Genomic DNA, 21,079 nt, shown 5'->3' with positions numbered 1-21,079 from the left:
ATATACAATTAAATCTTAAATAAATAATTTCCAAAATTTAACAAAAGAAAAATACCGAGAAAAAAAACAAAACTCAACTAACTACTAATCTAACCTACAAGTAACCAGAGTGTATAATTAAGTCTCTTACACTATTCAAATAAGAGAAAAAAAAACAACTGACGGATAACACAGAAATTGGGTAGTGAGATACATGCTTGGAATATATTAACATCAAATGTAACAAAACCCGTATTCGTGCAGGATTGCTCTCCCAAGGTGCCCCGGACCAGCCAGGTTTGCCATCTCAATTAAATAAAAGCTTTTATTAGGATGGCCGAAATATCTGTAGTTATATAATTCAAGAAGGGCTGCCATATTTTATGGAATAATGCGGTCTTTTGGTGCACCATATTTGTAAGGAAGTCAAGGGGAATACATTCCATAATTAATCTGTGCCAATTTGAAAGTCCAGGGGGGCCCCTCAGTTTACCAAAATATTTTTCCTTGCACAGAAAGAGAGAATAGAAAATAATCTCTTCCCGTGCATATCCAGGGAGGGTAAGTTCAAAAAGCCCAAAACGAGAGATACAGGGTCCACTCTAATTTCGGTTCCTAAGATTTCTGTCAGACCACTTGCTACTTTAGTCCAATATCTATGGATCTTATGACAGGTCCATAAGCAATGTACAAGAATGCCCACTCTATTTTACATTTGGGACACATTGGAGATGCTCCTGCCTTAAATTTTGCCAATCGATCCGATGCTATATGGGCCCTATGAAGTATCTTCAACTGAATGGCCTGAGTTCTGATGCAGATGGTGATTCTTCTAGCGTTTTCCCAAATGTCATTCCACGTTTCTATAGAGATTTCTAGTTCCAAATCCTGATCCCATGTTTTAAGCAGATTGTCCATAATCTCCCAATACTTCATCATGTAATAAATGATAAGTAGTACTGACGGAAGATACCCCCATTGGCCATAGCACTCTATGTTCTCTATCTGATTCATAAAGACTATCTAATAATGTAGTCTTCTTCTGTATGTAATTTTGAATTTGGAAGTATCAAAACAGGTCTCCATTAGGTAATCCAAACTTCTGACGCAGCTGTTCAAAAGACATCAGGACCTCTTCTTTAAACAGATCTCCTAAACATGAGATACCCCTCAATCTCCAGAGTTTGAAAGTGGCATCTGTAAGCCCCGGTTGAAATCCCCATGCTCCCACTATCGGAGCATAGAGGGATGTTTTATGTGAGTTGCCCTCATTTTGCCACATTATATTCCAAGCTTTAATTGTGTTTAGTATTATAGGGATTTTACAGTGGTCCGTAATGATTTTCCTCTTGTCTGAAAATAAAAGGTTAATAAGTGGGCATTTTACTTGAGAAGCCTCGATGTCCAGCCAGATTGATTGCGGGTCAGACAAGACCCAATCAGCTAGGGAGCTTAATAGGGAACTTAACTGATATTTCCTAAAATCCGTGAAATCCAATCCGCCCCTTGCCTGTGGAAGCTGTAGCTTCTTCAGCTTAATGAAGGGCCGTCTATGATTCCAGATAAAGGAACGCAGCCAGCCATACAACTTACATAGTGCCAGCCTCAGCAGCATCACCGGAAGCATTCTCATAGGGTATAAGAGACGGGGCAGGACATTCATTTTAATTAGTGCTATTCTACCTCGCCAGGAAATTGGAAGGTCTCCCCATCGCTGGAGGTCCGGCCTTATCCTTTCAAGTAAATGCACAAAGTTAGCCTTGTATAACTGACCAAATACTGGGGTAATGAAAATGCCTAAATATAAGAAACCCTCCAGGGACCACCGAAAGGGAAAGAGGGATCCGTCCAATAAGTGGGATATACTAGCAAGGCCACCCATTGGCATAGCCTCCGATTTTGAGAAATTAATTTTGTAGCCTGAAAATACACTAAATGTATTAATAACTTGGATTAAGCGAGGCACAGACATCAAAGGATTACTGAGAAATAGAAGAACATTATCTGCATAAAGGGTAATTTTATGTTTACCTATACCAATCCTTGGGGCTGTTATATTAGGGTCAGCCCGTATAGCTTCTGCTAGTGGCTCAATTATTAGCGTAAATAGCAATGGTTTGAGAGGACATCCCTGACGGCAGCCCCTATCCACACTGAAGCTATCCGAGCCTAATCCATTGGTAATCACAACTGCCTTGGGATGACTATATAATGTTGAGACCCATTTGGTAAACACCTTCCCAAAGCCAAACCTTTCCAATGTGTAAAACAAATATGACCATTCAACCCTGTCGAATGCCTTTTCCACGTCTAATGAGACTATTACTCCTGGTATCTTTCCCTGATGGCAGGCTTGAATCACATTCAAAACCCTTCTGACATTATTGGATGATCCACGGCCCTTAATAAACCCCGTCTGATCTTCCTTTATAATATGTGACAATACCCTTTCTAGCCTCAATGCTAATGTGGTACACAGGATTTTAAAATCTACATTTAGCAAGGATATTGGTCTATATGACGCGCAATCTTCTGGGTCCTTTCATTTTTTGAGGATAAGAGAGATATTTGCCTCTTTCAACGAAGGCGGGAGACAGCCCTGACTGTATGAATAGTTATACATGTCCATAAGTGGACCAGCCAATATTCCTGTAAATTCTTTATAGAATTCAGCTTGAAAGCCATCTGGGCCAGGTGCCTTACTGCTCTGAAGTTGCCTGATTACGTCAAGTATTTCTTGGATTGTTAGGGGAACATTCAAGACCGATACCTGTTCCAGAGTTAAGTCCGGAAAGGTCAGGATTTTTAAAAATGACTGCATCCTCCTAGTCCTCGCTTCGCAATCCTGCGATTTATATAAATCAGAATAAAATTTTCTAAAGATTGTGTTAATCCTTTTGTGATCATGAGTCAAAATACCCGTACTTTCCTTGATAGACGTAACAGTTTGAGGGGCCTTCTTTATCTTTGCAAGAAATGCTAAGTATCTACCAGGTTTATCGCCAAAGTCATATAACCTTTGTTTTGCAAATAATATTTCCCTCTTAGCCGTTTGGGTAAACGTGGTGTTTAGAGCTGTCGTAAGGGCAGTAATCCTTTGCAATTTGATAATAGAAGGTCTGTCAGCGTATGCTGTTTCAGCCGCTTTTAAGCGAGCTTCGAGCAGACGCTGTTGGTCTCCCTTTAATTTTTTTCTGTGTCGCTGAGTATGAGATGATCAAACCTCGCACGTAAGCTTTGATGGTCTCCCACATCATTGATGGGTTGTTAGCCGTACCTGAATTAATTTCTAAAAAAGTTTTAAAATCTTGAGAGAAGTACTTTACAAATTTACTATCTTTCATTAGGAAGGGGTCCATATACCAATGCCGGGGGGATGTCTCATTGTTCCTTGCCTTGATTTCCATATATACAGCAGCGTGATCGGAAATTGCTATACTGCCTATTTTACAGGATGATATGGAATTTAAAAAAATCAAGGGGGCCAAAAACATATCGATTCTGGTATGACATTTGTGTGGATTGGAGTAAAAACAAATCTCTGCCCTGTGGATGGAGACATCTCTATACATCTACTAATCCTAATTCTTTGTTCAAATCCACCAATTGTCTAGATCTGGGAGATACTCCTGCAGGACTCTTGGGAATCCTATCTATTTCCGGATCCATAATACAATTAAAATCTCCCCCTATAATTGTATGGACAGCACCGACAGCCATCAATTTTGAGAAGGCTTCTGTTATAAATTTAAAAGGATGTGCAGGGGGGCAATACAAATTTAAAATCCCATATTCCTCTCCATTTATAAGGGCTTTAATCAGAATATATCATCCAGATTCGTCTTTTATCTGATTTAGGATTTTGAAAGGGAAATTCTTCCGAATAAGAATAATAACTCACCTGCTTTTTGAGCTAAAAGAAGAAAAAAAAGGCCTGATTAAATCCACCGTGTCATAATTTCAAGTGTTCTTTATCCACTAAGTGTGTTTCCTGTAGGAGAGCTATATCAACCCTTTCTTTCTTGAGGTTTGATAATATTTTCTTCCTTTTGACTGGTGAATTACTCCCCTTGACATTCCAGGTGCACCGCTTAACCGACTAATCAATCATAATCGTCCGGGCAAATCAGAGACCCCTCGGGACAGGAAACCCTATCCAGAACATCCCAAGCATAGAGCATATAAAATTCACAAAAATAAAGGCTCTCTAATACACTCATAGCAATAGAATAAAAAACCATTTCTAAATTTTAAAAAAATGTATTTAAATGAAGATTTTCCCCCTTGTTCCCTGGGGGTATCACTTCCTTTCCAAAAGTCCATCGTATCCTCTCCCTACCAGTGTCCCACCCTTGACCAAGGCGCTCCTCAATAGGATGAAGAAAATTCAAATATACTACAGAGCTTAGAGTTAACAGTGAGCACCCTACCCACCGCACCCCCACCCACACTAACACCTGGATATATTTGGTAATGTTAATACCATGTATAAAATATATAACTATAAAATTACAGCTTCAACAAGTAATAATTAAATATAATAATACAAAATAACAGGAGAAAATAACCCCGCTCCTAAAGAGAGATAAAATAGGATAAGGTAACCACCTCCCCCCACCGACATTAACTAGACCCTCCGGCCTATATATATATATATATGGGGGTGTGGGGAGAGGGATTTTTTTTTTTTCTCTACTTAACGATTTTCTGCCCTTTTTTTATTCTATATATGTATATATATATATATAAAATAAAAAAAGGGGGCAGAAAATCGTAAAGTAGAGAACAAATAAATAAATCCCTCTCCCCACACCCCCAAGATAATATTAAACAGTAAGGTAAAAAAAGGGGATTAATATATAAAAAAAGGGGGATGTAAACCGGAGTGGGGGGAAAGCAAAACAACATCAATTAACTCTTACAATTTATCTAAGAGAGTCCAAAAATTCCTTGGCCTTTTCCGGCGATCCAACGTTATATACGGAACCTTCATGGTTAAAGCGTAGCTTTGCTGGGTAGTGCAAGGAGTACTGAATATTTAAGTCCCTTAAACACTTCTTCGCTTCATCAAATGCCTTCCTCTTTCGGACCAGAGCTGGGGAAAAGTCCTGGAATAACATGATCTTGGATCCTTTATAAATCATGGCTTGGGGATCTTTCTCAAGATTTCTGGAGGCTTCTAAGAGTATCTGCCTCTCCTTGTAGCTCTGCAGCCGGAACAGGACCGGGCGGGGGCGCTGTTTCGAGCCGGGCCCGCGTATTGCAACCCGGTAGGCCCATTCCACCCTTACCTGGCCTGATCCAGCTTCCAGATTTAAAAGCTGTGGAAGCCACTGTTTAAGGAACACTTGTAAGCTGGCCTTCCTCTTCCCGTTCGGGAAGGCCCAGCAAACGAATTCTCGAGGTCGTCAATGTGATTCTCTAAGGTCCGGACTCGCTGTTCGAGAGTCCGGACCCGATCCACGGCTGATTTTCGTGTAGTTTCAGAGGTCGCGGCCTTTAGCTCCGCCCCTCCGACTTGGGCGCTCAATTTCCTTGATGTCTCTGTCGTGCTTTCGCAGCGCGGCCAAGAGTGAGTCACATCGGCTTCGGGACTCTTCAATGAAGGCATCGATCTTCACATCGAGCTTGGAGATTATTTCCACAAGGCTCACCACCATAGGTAAGTCCCCCAGGGTGGCTGCGGATGCCTCTGCTGCAGCTGGAGAGGGGGAGGGGTTCCTGCCTGCTGAGAGCTGCAGGCTCCCTTCCCTTCAGTCATTTTAATGGAGATTAAATTGTTTAAATTCAATACTATGCAACTAATTACATTAAGTAAAAACTATTTTAAATGATTTGGTGAGTGTGGTGGAGGCGGGTGACCCACTTTGCCCAAGTCTTGGGAGGAGGACTGTGGACTCAGACTTGCTGGGTCGCCGCCATCTTGGATCCCCCTCCTTTTCTTCTTAACTTTTAAAATGTAATTCCTGCACTGTTATCCATACTCCTGTAGACATACTGTAGTAATGAGCTCTTTCTATATGACATAAGGTTCCCTGTGTTACTCTGTACTATCATGCATGTTTCTGGACATCTAAAGGTATAGATTTTCGAGTATTTCTGTTCTTCTGGGAACATACTTGTTCTGAAGACTCTTTATCTCACATTTGAATATCTTCCACCTTTCTGGAACTGGTTTACCCTCAAGAATCTGTTTCTAGTTCATTTACATTAAATCACATCTCAGCTAAGTTGAATTTGTACTTCCTCAAGTGAGAAATTTACTCTCCATCTAACTTTATTCTTCTACATAACTGAGTTATGACCGTATGACTAAAATACTCTCCCCCATAAACTATTCCACCTTGCCAAAATTCATTCCCTCATTAACTCGGATTGAAGTTAGTAAGGGAGAGGTTAGTAAGGAAGAGGTGTTAGTAAGGAAGGAGTGAAAATAGACATGCTCCCTGAGCCAGATGGGATTTATCCGAGTATTCTCTGGGAAACTAGGGAGGAGGTGTGGGAGCCTTTGGCTTTGATCTTTGAGCCATCACTCTCTACAGGTTTAGTACCAGAGGGCTGGAGGATTGCAAATGTTGTGCCCTTGTTCAATAAGGGCAGTAGAGATGACCTGGGTAATTATAGACCAGTGAGCCTTATGTCTGTTGTAGCAAAGGGTTTGGAAAGGATTATGAGAGATAGGATTTATAATCATCTAGCAAGCAAAAATTTGAATGCAGATAGTCAACATGGTTTTGTCAAGGGCAGGTCATGTCTCATAAACCCCATTGAGTTTTTTGAGAAGGTGATCAAACATATGGATGAGGGTAGGGCAGTTGACGTAGTGTACATGGACTTCAGTAAGGCCTTTGAAAGGGTTCCACATGGTAAGCTGTTGGAGAAAATGCAGAGGCATTAATGAGGGAGATTTAGCAGATTGGATTAGAAAAGGCAGCGAGTGGTGGTTGATGGAAAATATTCAGTCTGGAGTCCGGTTACTCGTGGTCTGTCACAATGATCTATTTTGGGGCCACTGCTGTTTGTCATTTTTATAAGTGACTTAGACACTGGCATATATAGATGAGTTAGTAAATTTGCAGATGACACTAAAGTCAGTGGAGTAGTAGACAGTGTGGAAGAATGTTGCAGGATGCAGGGGGACTTGAATAAATTACAGAATTGGGCTGGGAGGTGACAAATGGAGTTCAATGCAAATAAATGTGAGGTGTTCACTTTGGGAAAAATAACAGGAAGGCAGAATATTGGGTCAATGGAAAAATTCTTGGCATTGTGGATGTGCAGAGGGATCTTGGAGTCCATGTTCATAGATCCCTGAAAGTTGCCACCCAGGTTGATAGTGCTGTTAAGAAGGTGTTAGGTTTTATTGGTAGATGGATTGAGTTCCGGAGCCATAATATCATATGCAACTACAAGGAACCTCGATTATCCGAATGAGATGGGCAGGCACAATTTCATTTGGATAATTGATTATTCGCTTAATTGATTCAATGCCTTTCCTCTGGGCCTCGGAGTTTTCTGAAATTTCTTTTTTCCTCACTCTGCCTGCCTTGCTCCCTCTGTCTGTATCAAGTAAGTAAACAATTGTGTGTAAGGGACCTGTAGCATTGCTGAAGCCTCCAGCACCTCCCAATCAGTTCAATGGGATTGACACAGTGAGCACTTGCTAAGGCTGCTCCCCATTCAGGAGACGAGGCAGCAGCACACCACGTGTGAGAATCTGACCCCCAAAACACGCCGCCCCCCCCCCCCACCCCCCCCACACCCCCACCACCACCAGCCCTACCCCCATCCAACTCCTTGTATTGTCAAGGTGCAATGGTATTTACTTCAATCTCTTTTGTTAACTATTTTATAGTTTTCCATATCCTCTTAATGATTTCCTCTTTTCAATTTCAAATTTTACATACCTACCTTCTGTATCTATATTCAAGTTCCCATTCCCCTGTCAAGACAGTTGAAATTCTTTCTAAAACAAACTAAGAAATGTCTTTATGACAATACTGGCCTGACCCTGTTGAGGTGCACACCACCTTCTTTGTACCACCTTTCCCACAACGGGGTTCAATGCTCTCAGAATTTAAAACCATGCCTTCTGTACCATTCCCCTCTAATTCCTGTATTCCTAGTGTGTGTCACAAGGGATAATCTATTCAACCTAATTAGCTTCTTACTTTACTTTCTAAAATCTGCCAGTACATATCTCATTCTACCTGTATTAGTGGCATTTATGTAGAGGATTATCGTTTATTGCCCACCTCCCTCTTCCCAGTCCCAGAATGTTTTTCAGTGACACCTTTGATTCTGGAACCAAAGAGCCAACAAACCATCCTAGAATTATGTTTTTTGCCAAAGAATGGCTTCCTGTTCCCCTAAATATTGAAATCCATTCCAATTTTATGATCTCCCTCACCCCATGGCATTTTGGTGTAATTTAAATTACAGCAGCAACAGGAATACTAAAGAAAAATTTTTAAGTAAAATAAATTAAGAATGCAAGATCAGTAAAACCACTGAGATTAAAAAATCAACACATGGAGAAAATTGTTAATTAAAATAACTCCAATTGGGCTTTTCAAAATTTGTTGGAAGATTTTCTATGTTGTCTATTATACAAAATCAAAAAAATATTTCAAAACAGTACATTTAAATTTTATTAGAAATTATGGTAATAACAAATTTCCCTGTTATGCTCACACATTCCAAATAAAAACAATCAAAATAAATATTTCCCACATAAATCGGTTCTTAAAATTCTGCGCAGCTGTAAACAAAAATCAATTTACATTTGTTTTATTCATTCCTGGGATGAAGGCATTGCCGGCTAGACTAGTATTTATTGCTAGTCCACTTGTCCAGAGGGCATTTAAGAGCCAACTGCATTGGGTCTGGAGTCATACGTAGGCCAGACCAGGTAAGGACAGCAATTTCCTTCCCTAAATGACATTAGTGAACCAGATAGGTCTTTCTTGACAATCAACGTTGGATTGATCGTCATCATTAGACTTTAAATTCCAGATTTTTATTGAATTCAAATTTCAGCAATTGCTGTGGTAGGATTTGTATGTGGGTCTCTGGATTAACAGTCCAGTGTTAATTCCCAGAGGCCATTGTCTCATCAAACATACCTAATATATTTTCTATATGGAATTTACTGGGATGGACTTTCATGGGGATAGTCACACATTTTCTGTAATTTTGGGAGCAGATCACCAGGCATCAAATAAAAATTGTTTGTAATTGTATGTATTTTTTTCCCCACACAGCAGTGGAGCCAGTGTTATTAAATAATTATAAGGAAGAGATAGAAAACAGGTTGACTAATAAAACAGTGAAAGGTAGTGAGCTATGAAGGATTGTGGAATTGACACCATGATCTTATTGAATCAGATTCAAGGGGCTGAATGATCTATTCCTACTTCTAATTTGCATGTTCGCACACAGAAGGGGGAAGGAAACCTCACTGCATGTGTGCATTCAATTTGCATGTGGGTTAGCAGAACATTATCTGGGTCTCTGGATTAACAGCCCAGTGTTAATTCCCAGAGGCCATTGCCTCATCAAACATACCTAAGATATTTTCTGTGTAGAATTTACTGGGATGGACTTTCATGGGGATAGTCACGCATTTTCTGTAACTTTGGGAGCAGATCACCAGGCATCGAATAAAAATTGTTTGAAATTGTACGTATTTTTTCCCCACACAGCAGTGCATGTGTGCATTCAATTTCTAAATATAATACTCAGTATAATACTTTAAAAACCCTCCATATCTGGTAGCCAAGACTACACCAGAATTATGCCTGATGGTGCCTCCCAGAATTTACCTGGCAGGAATTTGTGAGGTTGGTGTAGTGTACTTAATTTACATGAACAATGACTGAAGGATCACGATGAGTGCATTTCTGGTCCAATGCAGCTGGAAAATTTGGTGCCTGCCAATTGTTCATTGGGAGGGATTGTCATTGTTGTGCTACAGATTTGAACCAGAGTACATACGTGCCTAAAAGGTTTTTGTTTAAACACAGATTTCTTTGGGTATCTTGTGGACTCTGTCCTGTTATGTGGGTTTCTTCTATTTCGCAGTAGTTGGTATACTCTTTCAGACTATTAATTCCCAATTAGAAACTGAAGCAGGAACTCAATATAAAGAGCCCATACCACTGGTAACATTAATTACTGTTCCTTGTAAGTGAAAAACAATATTACTAATTTCTTCTGACTTATTTGGTTAAATCCATTGGTCTCCAGTTGAAACCCATACAAATTTTCAGGATGCTGAGAAGATAAAAATTTGCTTTCGACAAATGAACTATCCATCTAAGTATCTGTTGTGGATGAAGCCCTGTGTGCTAACTCAGGTACATACAGAAGACTTAATTGCATTACTTGAACAATGCAGATTTCTTGGTCACTGTCTATCTCCAACTCAAGACAAATTACATAGATTTTTTTGTTATTTATTTCAGCATTGCATATGGTACCTTACTATCTGCAAATTGGCTTGCACATTTTCCCGCATTATGACAATTTTTAAAAAAGTTATCACAATTTAGAATAATGTGAGGTGTTGCATTTTGGTACAGCAAATCAGGGCAGGGTAAGATTCTTGTCAGTGTTGCTAATCAAATAGACCTAGGGGTGCACATTCATAGTTCCTTGAAAGTGAGTCATAGGTCGACAGGTAGTGAAGAAGGTATTTAGTGCGCGTGCCTTTATTGGTCAGTGTATGGAGCATAGGAGTTGGCAGGTCATGATATGGCTGTACAGGACATTGGTTAGGCCACTTTTGGAATACTGCATTCAATTCTAGTCTCCTTGCTATAGCAAAGATATTGTGAAACCTGAAAGGATTCATAAAAGATTTCCAAGGAATTTGCTGGGATTGGAGGATTTGAGCTACAGAGAGAGGCTGAAGAGACTGTGGCTTTTTTCTCGGAACGTCAGAGGCTGAGGGGTGACAATATCGAACTTTATAAAATTATGAGGGGCTTGAATGGTGAATAGAGCTAAAAATGTGTTGCTGGAAAAGCGCAGCAGGTCAGGCAGCATCCAAGGAACAGGAGAATTGACATTTCGGGCATAAGCCCTTCTTCAGGAATCTTCAGCCCTTCTTTGGGCTTATGCCCAAAACGTCGATTCTCCTGTTCCTTGGATGCTGCCTGACCTGCTGTGCTTTTCCAGCAACACATTTTCAGCTCTGATCTCCAGCATCTGCAGCCCTCACTTTCTCCTTGAATGGTGAATAGCCAAGGTCTTTTTCCCAAGGTAGGGGAATCCAAAACTAGAGGGGATAGGGTTGAGGTGAGAGGGTTTTAAACGGGATCTAAGGGGAACTTTTTTCACGCAGACGGTGGTGCGTGTATGGAATGAGCTGCCAGAGGAAATGGTGGAGTCTGGTACAATTACCGCATTTAAAAGCCATTTGGATGGTCACATGAATAGAAAGGGCTTATAAGGATATGGGCCAAATGCTGGCAAATGGGACTAGATTAATTTAGGATACTTGGTTGGTGTGAGCAGTTCGACCGAAAGGTCTGTTTACATGCTATACAACTCTTTGAGTTTATGATCTCTAAAATACTTAGTTGTGCTTAGGGATATCCTGAACTCTTTCTTGAATGGCGTTGCCACGCTAAAATAAATGATTTGTAGTAAAGTGCTAAACATATTAACTTTACTCCTAAAAAAAATTCAAATGTAAATAGTAATGTTTAAAATTTTGTTTTATTATGTCTGCTTTACTGAGACTTCCAATGCTGAATTCCATGCTCTGTCAAGTGAAAAACTACTACACTACTCAAAAGTCTATAGTTTGGTGCTGTTGAAGGATATCACAGACAATCAACAATAAAAATTCTCTTTAAACAGTACCTTTACAGTAGTAAAAATTCCAAGCCATCTCACAGAAGCATGAGAAAACAAAAATTTGTATTGTGCCTCATAAAAGTATTAGAACAGCAAGGAGGAGATTAGAAAGAGTGCCTCAAAATAAGAGATGAAAGAAGTGGTGAGATTTAGTGAGGGAATTATAGAGCTTAAGGCCTTGTCACTGGAAGCTATGGCGATCAATGATGGTGTAACTAAAATCATGGATACTTAAGAGGACAGTAAGGAGGAAGGACATAGGAATAAAACTAATTACAGAGATATGGAAGGATGAGGGTATGGAGTAATTTGAAAACAAGGATTAGAATTTTAAAATTGAGGTTGTAAAGATAGGAGTTAATGTAGGTCAGGAAGTAGAGGAAGGATGGATACACTTAGCTTATTGTGACTTAGGACATCATCAGCAAGGTTTGGCTACCTCAAGTTTCTGATAGCTAGAGCGTAGAAGACCAGCTGGACCTACACTAGAATAGTCAAATTTACAAACAACAAAGGTATGCATGGTGGTTTCTGCAGAATTGAGCTAAGGTAGGGTACCATAAAGTGATGCTGTGGAGTTGGAAACAGGTGTATGCTTGATATACCATGAAACATGAGTACTTCAAGCTGGATCAATGCCATGAAAACTGTGGAGGACAACATTTCTACTTTTATAATGAAGTTGGCCAGAGTGCAAGTAAGACTTAAAATCAAATCAACTGCAATCAACAGCCCTGTTGCAAACTGAAAATCCCAGGAAGGGGTTGGGAATCCTGGGATTAGTTCCAGGCTGCCATTTTCACTCCTTCATGAAGTCTTCTCAACACAAAGAAAATCTAGCCATATTTTTGCTTATGTGGCAATTTATATTTTAAACTCCAGAAGAGAAAACTACTGTTATATGTTAGATTGCCCTTTAAGGTGGCCACTTCATTACCCAGGAACCAACTTAAAAATCTCTACGTTCTTAGTGGCTTGCTTATTTTTAATTCTCCTCTTTGGGTAACATCTGATTTACACTATAAGGGCCACTCTGTAGATTCTTTCCCTCTAATTCTAAGCTAGAAGAATCTCCAATCTGACCACAAGCTCCCATCAACATTTGCCTGGTGGTCAACAAAATTAGCATTTTCTCTGTTTCAGGTTGAGGAATAGTGCCTCTATTTCTTGTTCTGTGCCTCTTATGTGCTTTTAGAAAACCCCAAAGATCTGTCTGTTAGGTTGTTTTCAAGCATTTGTAAGGAAGCCTACAACTTGATCTCAAGAAACGCTTCCGCTGCCCTTTCTTCATGGCAGTATGAAACATACTACCATTGTATCAAAGTATAATTGCTAGTTAAAAACCAAAAGGACTGTGGATGCTGTACATCAGAGACAAAAATAGAAGTTGCTGAAAAAGCTCAGCAGGTCCAGCAGCATTTGTGAAGAGAAGGAGCACTAGACCAGAAACATTATCTTTGATTTCTCCTCACAGATGCTGCCAGACCTGTTCAGCTTTTCCAGCAACTTCTGTTTTTGTTTTAGAATTTCTAGTTGGCTACCTTTGGTCCCATGTTCCTTGCATTTTAGAATTAAATAGATACTGGTTTCTGTCTTTCCAATATTTAGGTGGAAGATATTTAGCTCATCCAGTACTGGTTATCAACAACTGCTCTTAATATTTCATTTTTGTCTTTGGGAAAAATATCATAGAAGGCTTCCTGAAGTATAATGTACTTCTAAATAATTGTATAAATCCTACAACTTAAGAACCCCATTTAAAATAAAATAAAATGAATGTGGTTTAATTCTATCACTAGAAGACTATTATTGGATTCCGCATTTATCACAGGGACAAGGGCACTTAAATATTTTGGCTAAGGGGGTCAGAATTTGAAAAAATTCTGGAAAAGCACAGCAGGTCAGGCAGCATCTGAGGAGCAGGAGAGTAGATGGTTTCGGGCATACGCCCTGCTTCAGAAATAATGAAGGACTTATGCCTGAAATGTCAATTCGCCTGCTCCTCGGATGATGCCTGACCAGCCGTGCTTTTCCAGTGCTACATTTTTCAACTCTGATTCTTCAGCCACTGCAGACCTCACTTTCTCCTGGATCAGACATTTGAGATATGCACCACAGGTCAAAGGGATTCAAAATATATGTAAGTTCACATGAACAATATTCAAGAAGTGTCATTTGTTTATAAATGATAGTTCTCCTAATGTGACCAATGTGAAATAGTACACAAAAGCTTCCTTAAAATCTTTATAACAATTTATCAAGCAAGTTATTGACAGGCTTTTGGGGGAGATGGCACAGACCTTAGTAATATAATATTATAATAAGGTCTTGATTAAAGTCATCTTCAAATCAGTGCAGTTACCTTTGTCAGAGCTGCAATTCTCTGGGCAAGTTCAGCTTCTACCTCTGGTAATGTTTCTGCTCTCTTCATTGTTTGCTGTAGCTTCTGTTCAGCATGTTCCAGACGTTCCTGCAACTGTCTATTTTTATCTTCGAGCTAAATTTCCATGTAACAGAAATGCAGAATATTAATTTAAATAAGTATCTGATAATAGACTTTTCCTACATCATTACACTGAAGAGTTTAATATTTATAAATAAATTATAATTATCTGAAATGAATATACTTTATAAATGTGTTCAACATAATCCCAATATTATTGTATCTGTAATGTAGTTTTCCTATAATTTATAGCTTTTACGACATGCATTACCCGAACTACAGAAAATTATATTCTTAAGTATTAATATGTCAAAACTATTCAAATCTTTTACAGGGTAATTATTAGTACATTGAACCTAAGAGTTAATAACAAAGCATAACAAATAACTTTGTGACTTCATAGATTGACTGAAGTGTTCATTAAGAATAATGTTAACAATATGCCAATTACAGTACATAATAACAGCTTGGATTTGTTCTAAGATCTTGAATTATTAAAAGACCCAGAGACCAATGTTCCAATCATTCCATTCCATTAGTAGAAAGTGCACTTTAATGCTCCAAGTTAAGGAATACATTCCCATAAATGGTCAGGATTGGCTGACAAAGTAGGTAAATTAGTACCTACAAGAACATGTAACAATGGTGTACAAGAAATCTGTTCAGCTTGGGAGCAATGGAGGCACATGCAGGAGCCAAAGTTTAAAAAGGTATCAAATATTTCATATCTAAAGATAAGCATTAAGGTGAGGAATTTTAAGTGTTTGACCTGCACCAGAGTAAATAAACATGGCTTGGTAAAGTTTTGGGAACTTTTGTGTGGACGTTTTGAAGTTTTTCATGCATTCTGAAAGGGGAGAGTGACGAGCAGAAGGCTGCACATGTTGACAGAGATTGGGAGAAAGATGAGGTTCTGCAGAGAGAATATAAGAAATTAGGCAGGAGGTTAAAAAATAGGTCCTCGAGGTTATATCTGAATTACTCCTGGTGCCATGTGTTAGTGAGAGTAAGGCTAGGAGGAAAGGGAAGATGAATGGATGGCTAAGGAGCTGCTGTAAGGGGCAAAGATTCATATTTTTGGACCATTCAGATCTCTTCTGGGGTAGAAGTGACCTATATAAGAAGGATGGGTTGCACCTGAATTGGAAGGGGTTGAATATCCTTGGGGAGATTTGTTAGTGCTATTCGGGAGGCTTTAAACTACTGGGCGGGTGGGGGTGTGGTGGGGTGGGGGGTGGAGGGACCCAAAGAGATAATGAGAGAAGAGATAAGCCTAAGACTGGTAAAGTAGGTAAGGGGATCAAGTTAAAAAGTCAAGGCAGGTAAGAACAAGGTAAGACTAGCAAATTAAACTGCATTTATTTAAATGCAAAAGGCATGACAGGTAGGGCAAATGAACTTAGGACATGTTGAGAAAATGGGACTGGGATATCATAGCTATTACAGAAACATGGCTCAGGGAGGGACAGGACTGGCAGCTTAATGTTCCAGGGCATAGATGCAATAGGAAGGATAGAAGGGGGAGCAAGAGAGAAGGGGGAGTGGCGTTTTTGATTAAGGATAACACTACAGTTGTACTTCGGGCAATATTCCTAGGAAAACGTCCAGTGAAATTATAAGGGTGGAACTGAGGAATAAGAAAGGGATCATCACCTTATTGGGAGTGTATAACAGGTCCCTCAATAGGCAGTGGAAAATTGGGAAGCAAATCTGCAAGGACATTTCTGATACCTATAAGAATAACAGGGTGTAATGGTAGGGGATTTAAACTTTCTATACATAGGGAACTGGGACTGCCGGTGTTAAGGGCTTGGATGGAGAAGAATTTGTTAAGTGTGTTCAAGAAAACTGACTTCTTCCATATCTGGATGTATCTACTAAAGAAGGACCAAAACTTGACCTTCCCTTGGGAAATAAGGCAGGGCAAGTGACTGAGGTGTCACTGGGGGAGCACTTTGGGGCAAGTGATCATAATCCTCGTAGTTTTAAAAATAGCTATAGCCAATGATACACCTGATCTAAAAGTTAAAGTTCTAAATTGGAGAAAGACCAATTTTGATGGTATTAGCAGGAACTTTCAAAAGTTGATTGGGAGAGGCTGTTCACAGGTAGTGGGATGGTTGGAAAGTGTGAGGCCTTCAAAAATGAGGTAGTGAGAGTTCAGAGACAGTATATTTCTGTTAGTACTAAGGGCAAGACTGGTAGGTGTAAGGAATATGGGATGTCTAGAAAAATTGAGCCTCTGGTCAAGAAAAAGGAGAAATATATCAGGTATAGAGAGCTGGGATTGAGTGAATCCCTAGAAGAATATAAGGGCAGTAGGAGTATATTTAAGAGGGAAATCAGGAGGGTAAAAAGGGGACATGGGATAGCTTTAGCAAACAGAGTTAAGGAGAATTCAAAGAGATTCTAAAAATACATTAAGGGCAAAAGGTTAACTTGGAAGAGAATATGGCCTCTTAAAGATTAATGAGGACATCTATGTGTGGAACCACATGAGATGGATGATATACTAAATGAATATTTTACGTCAGTATTTACTGTGGACAAGGACATGAAAGCTAGGGAACTTGGGGAAATAAATAGTGATGTTTGAAAAGTGTCCTTTTTACATTAGAGGAGATGCTGGCAGTCATCAATGCCTGATTAGGGTATTCCCAGAACTTTGTGGGAAACAAGGGAAAAGTTTGCTGGGCCCCTTGCTGAGATATTAATATTATGGACAGCCGCAGCTAATGTGATGTCATTATTAAGAAAGGTAGTAAGGAAAAGCCAAGGAACTGTACACCGGTGAGCCTGATGTGAGTGGTACATTACTGGAGGAGATTCTGAGGGATAGGTTTTAATTGCATTTGGAAAAGAAAGGACTGATTAAGGATAGTCAACTTAGCTTTGTGCATGGAAAATCATGTCTCACTAACTTGATTGAGAAGATGTGACCCCAAATATTAATGAAGGCAGAGAGGAAGATGTTGTTATATGGACTTCAGCAAGGTATTCAACAAGGTTCTGCATGGTAGACTGGTTAGAAAGGTTAGATGGAATCCAGGTGGAGCTAGCCAATTGGATAAAAAATTGGCTTTAAGGTAGGAAACAGAAGGTGTTGGTAGAGGGTTGTTTTTTGGACTGAAGGCCAATTTGCTGCAAGGATTTGTGCTGTCCACTGTTTTTCGCTATTTATGCAAATGATTTTGATATGAACATAGAAGATATGGTTATTAAGTTTGCAGATAACACCAAAATTAGTAGTGTAGTGGACAGTGAAGAAGATTATCTCAGAGCACAATGGGAACTTGATCAGATGGGCCGATGAACCAAGGATTGGCAGATGGAATTTAATTCTGATAAATGTGAAGTGCTGCATTTTGGTAAGATAAACCAAAGCAAAACTTATACAGTTAATGGTAGGGCCCTGAGAAGTGTTGCCAAACAAAGAAACCTAGGGATGCAGGTGCATAGTTCATTGAAAATAGAGTTGCAGATAGACAGGATGGTAAAGAAGGCTTTTGGCACGCTTGCCTTCATTGGTCAGTGCACTGAGTATAGGGGTTGGGACATCATGTTGCAGCTATACAGAACAGTGGTGAGGCCACTTTTCGAATACCGTGTTCAATTCTGGTCTCCCTGCTGTAGGAAAAATGCTATTAAATTTGAAAGGGTTCAGAAAAGAATTTCAAGGATGTTACTGGTTTTGGAGGGTTTGAGTTATAGGGAGAGGCTGAATAGGCTAGTGCTTTTTTCCCTGGAGCGTTGGAGACTGATGGATGACCTTACAGAGATTTATACAATCATGAGGGACATGGATGGGATGAATAACCAAGGTCTATTTCCCAGGGGAGGGGAGTCCAAAGCTAGAGAGCATAAGTTTAAGGTGAGAGGGAAAGATTTAAACAGGACCTGAGGGGCAACGTTTTCACACAGAGGGTGGTGCATGTATCGAACGATCTGCCAGTGGAAGTAGTGGAGTTGGGTACAATTACAGTATTTAAAAGGCATCTGGATGGAGACATGAATAGGAAGGTTTTAGAGAGATATGGGTCAAATGTTGGCAAATAAGTTTAGGATATCTGGTCATCATGGATGCAATTGCCCAAAGGGTCTGTTTCCATCCTGTCTTACTCTATGATTATGACTAAATGATGAGATTTCCAACAAAGTTTTGGAAGGAGTAATTTCTGGACTGGCTTATATCTTCACTAAGCACAGTTTGTTTGTTGTGGGGAAGATGTGGTGGGAGTAGAGTATCCCTTTATTGATAACTAATTGAAAAAATATTTTTAACATATGTTGCTCAAGACAGCCAGCAGCAGGTCCTGCACCTTCTTCTGGCACTTAACTCAGAGAACTCTGTGTTTGTTTCAGAGAGCCATTATTGTTAGATCATGATATTTCACAACATTTTGAGTTTAAAAATGTGAAAATTACATATACTGTAAGTGGACATATAACTCATGAATCCCATCAAACATTACAATGGCTGTATACCCCATCATTAAAAATGAGGAAGAATCAAACAAATCACATTTTGTGCTCGATAAAAAAATATTTTTCACCTCAAAAATATCTCACAATTTAATAGTGACATAACCTCACTACTGATTCCAAAAATATTCTCTAATGGCAATTATGCAGCCAATGCCAAGTGTCATATAACCTCACTGCTAATACTAGCCCCTAATCTACAATATACAAAAGATGAAATTGACAGTTTTATTTATTGAAGTAGAGTGACCTTACTTTTATATATCAAATCAGTAATGAGTAACAAACAACTTTCTTTATGATTAGTGTGGCCTTATCCCATTTAATTTGTTTATAAGGTCTTTTGAACTTCTGATGCAAATTTCCTGATGCAGCATTATCATTGCATGCCTATCTATATTTTTACAATTTTAATCAACATGTATGAACTATGATGTAAACAATATTGGAAATCGAATTAGTTAACATTTTATCGGTGTTCATCAAGTTCCAAGTACACTTATAATACTGCAAAGAATAGTATTGAGTCTGAAGATTTGGAGCGTTCTATCAAGAGAAATGTAAGGGGAATCAAAATATTACACAAAAGTGAAAACATTAAAAACTGTGAAAAAACTTGACATTTATATTAAAAAGTTGAAACTTTATTGCTGGAACAGCACAGCAGGTCAGGCAGCATCCAGGGAACAGGAGATTCGACGTTTCGGGCACAGGCCCTTCCTCAGGAAGGGCCTGTGCCCGAAACGTCGAATCTCCTGTTCCCTGGATGCTGCCTGACCTGCTGTGCTGTTCCAGCAATAAAGTTTCAACTTTGATCTCCAGCATCTGCAGACCTCACTTTCTCCATTTATATAAAAAAACAAATTGTAGAGAGTTTTTACAAGTGTACAAAAAGGAGAGTAGCAAAAGTAAACATGGGTACCTTTGATGTGGAGACAGGAAACATTATCAAGGGGAATCAGGAGTCAGTGGAGATATCATCAAATAGTTTGTCTGTTTTCTCATTAGAAAACACAAACTGCATTTCAGAAATAGTGAATAATCAAAGGGTTAAAACATTGAGGAAACTTAAGGGGCAGAAGGTAGGAAAGCTGGCAAATGGAAGGACTGTTCTGACTTCAGCAAAATGCCCATAGAGGTGGAAGGGCACTCAATTTACAAGGAATGGGCAATAAATATTGGCCCAGCCTGGAAAGGCTACAACCTTTGAATGAGTTTTTAAAATAGCAACTTAAAGAGGGCTTCAAAATCTTCATCATTATTGCTGCAGCAAGAGGTTATCAAGCACTCCCCGCTTCCCCCCCCCCCCACCCCCATCAAAGTGTTCCCTTCCATCTTGCCATGCCTCCTGAAAAATCTATGGTATGTTCAACACATTCTTGGTATATTCCAAGTAAATCTATGTTTTAATTAATGTATGTATTTTAATGTCCTTTCTAGAATGAAGTGGCTAACTCTACACAATACACAAACATGGCCATGCCAAAACCATGTACAACTTCAGATTTATACGTGCATAGATATTTTTAATCAACGTTTTCAGACATACGTCTGAAGCAGATGGGACTTGAACCCAGGCCTAATTGCTCAGAAGTAAGGACACTACCACAGCACCACACAAGCTCTTCCATTCTTGTATACATGAGCAATCCATCTGCTTTAGGTGGCCATGTGTGCATCCATTTACTGGCATACTTAAAAATGCAACATTTATGCCTTGGTCACCCAAAAGGCAACTAATGTGCCCCAGCCCACATTTTTCACCTGCCAGCCACCAATTTTACTGACAAAAAAAAGATATTTGCAAAGTACACTTTGTCCTATGTCTTTCTAGCCACGCATTTTGCTCCCCTATTTTATGCTGATTAGTGCGTGCAGTTGTAAGTAATTCTGACTTAACAATCTTCAAAGTACTATGTCTGAAATCCTGAAACATCTTCTGGAGAATAAATTCTATTCATTCCTCTTGTATACAAAATACTTCATAGCTTCCAATTGCGTTCTTATTCTTTCCAAACTTTTTGCACTTACTTTATTAACATACCTTAATATACCTACCTTTAACAGATAAGCAGTTAAATATACTAAAAAGGATGAATGTTGCCAGCACCTCATATACATAACCATTGAAAATAGAGAGTTCCTTCTGAATTACTGTTCTAGGAAATGTTTGGTAATGTCCAGACTGGGATCTTTGTCTACTGAATTATTTTTTAAAAATCTCTAAAAATATATTTCATACAATTTGGTGATGATAAGAATATTTCAGCAGAGACAAGGAAATAGATTGATCTTTGCTGGTATGTTCTT

At 39.2% G+C, this 21,079-nt stretch overlaps 1 protein-coding gene across 8 annotated transcripts in view; it reads right to left on the bottom strand.

Annotated features, from left to right (window-relative positions):
- The window catches only part of ppfia2 (PTPRF interacting protein alpha 2), a 543,269-nt gene that overhangs the window by 181,158 nt on the left and 341,032 nt on the right, over positions 1 to 21,079 (bottom strand). For all 8 annotated transcript variants that reach the window (XM_087997151.1, XM_043709676.2, XM_043709677.2 and 5 more), the window contains one exon: positions 14,207 to 14,341. In XM_087997151.1, the coding sequence (XP_087853277.1) occupies positions 14,207 to 14,341 (135 nt within the window). The remainder of the gene's footprint in view (positions 1 to 14,206; positions 14,342 to 21,079) is intronic.

Source organism: Chiloscyllium plagiosum, unplaced genomic scaffold, assembly GCF_037043375.1.
Source record: "Chiloscyllium plagiosum isolate Xiang-an unplaced genomic scaffold, Cpla_swu_hap1 HiC_scaffold_19, whole genome shotgun sequence".
In the NCBI taxonomy this organism is placed as follows: Eukaryota; Metazoa; Chordata; class Chondrichthyes; order Orectolobiformes; family Hemiscylliidae; genus Chiloscyllium; species Chiloscyllium plagiosum.
This window is presented reverse-complemented; position numbering and strand designations above follow the sequence as displayed.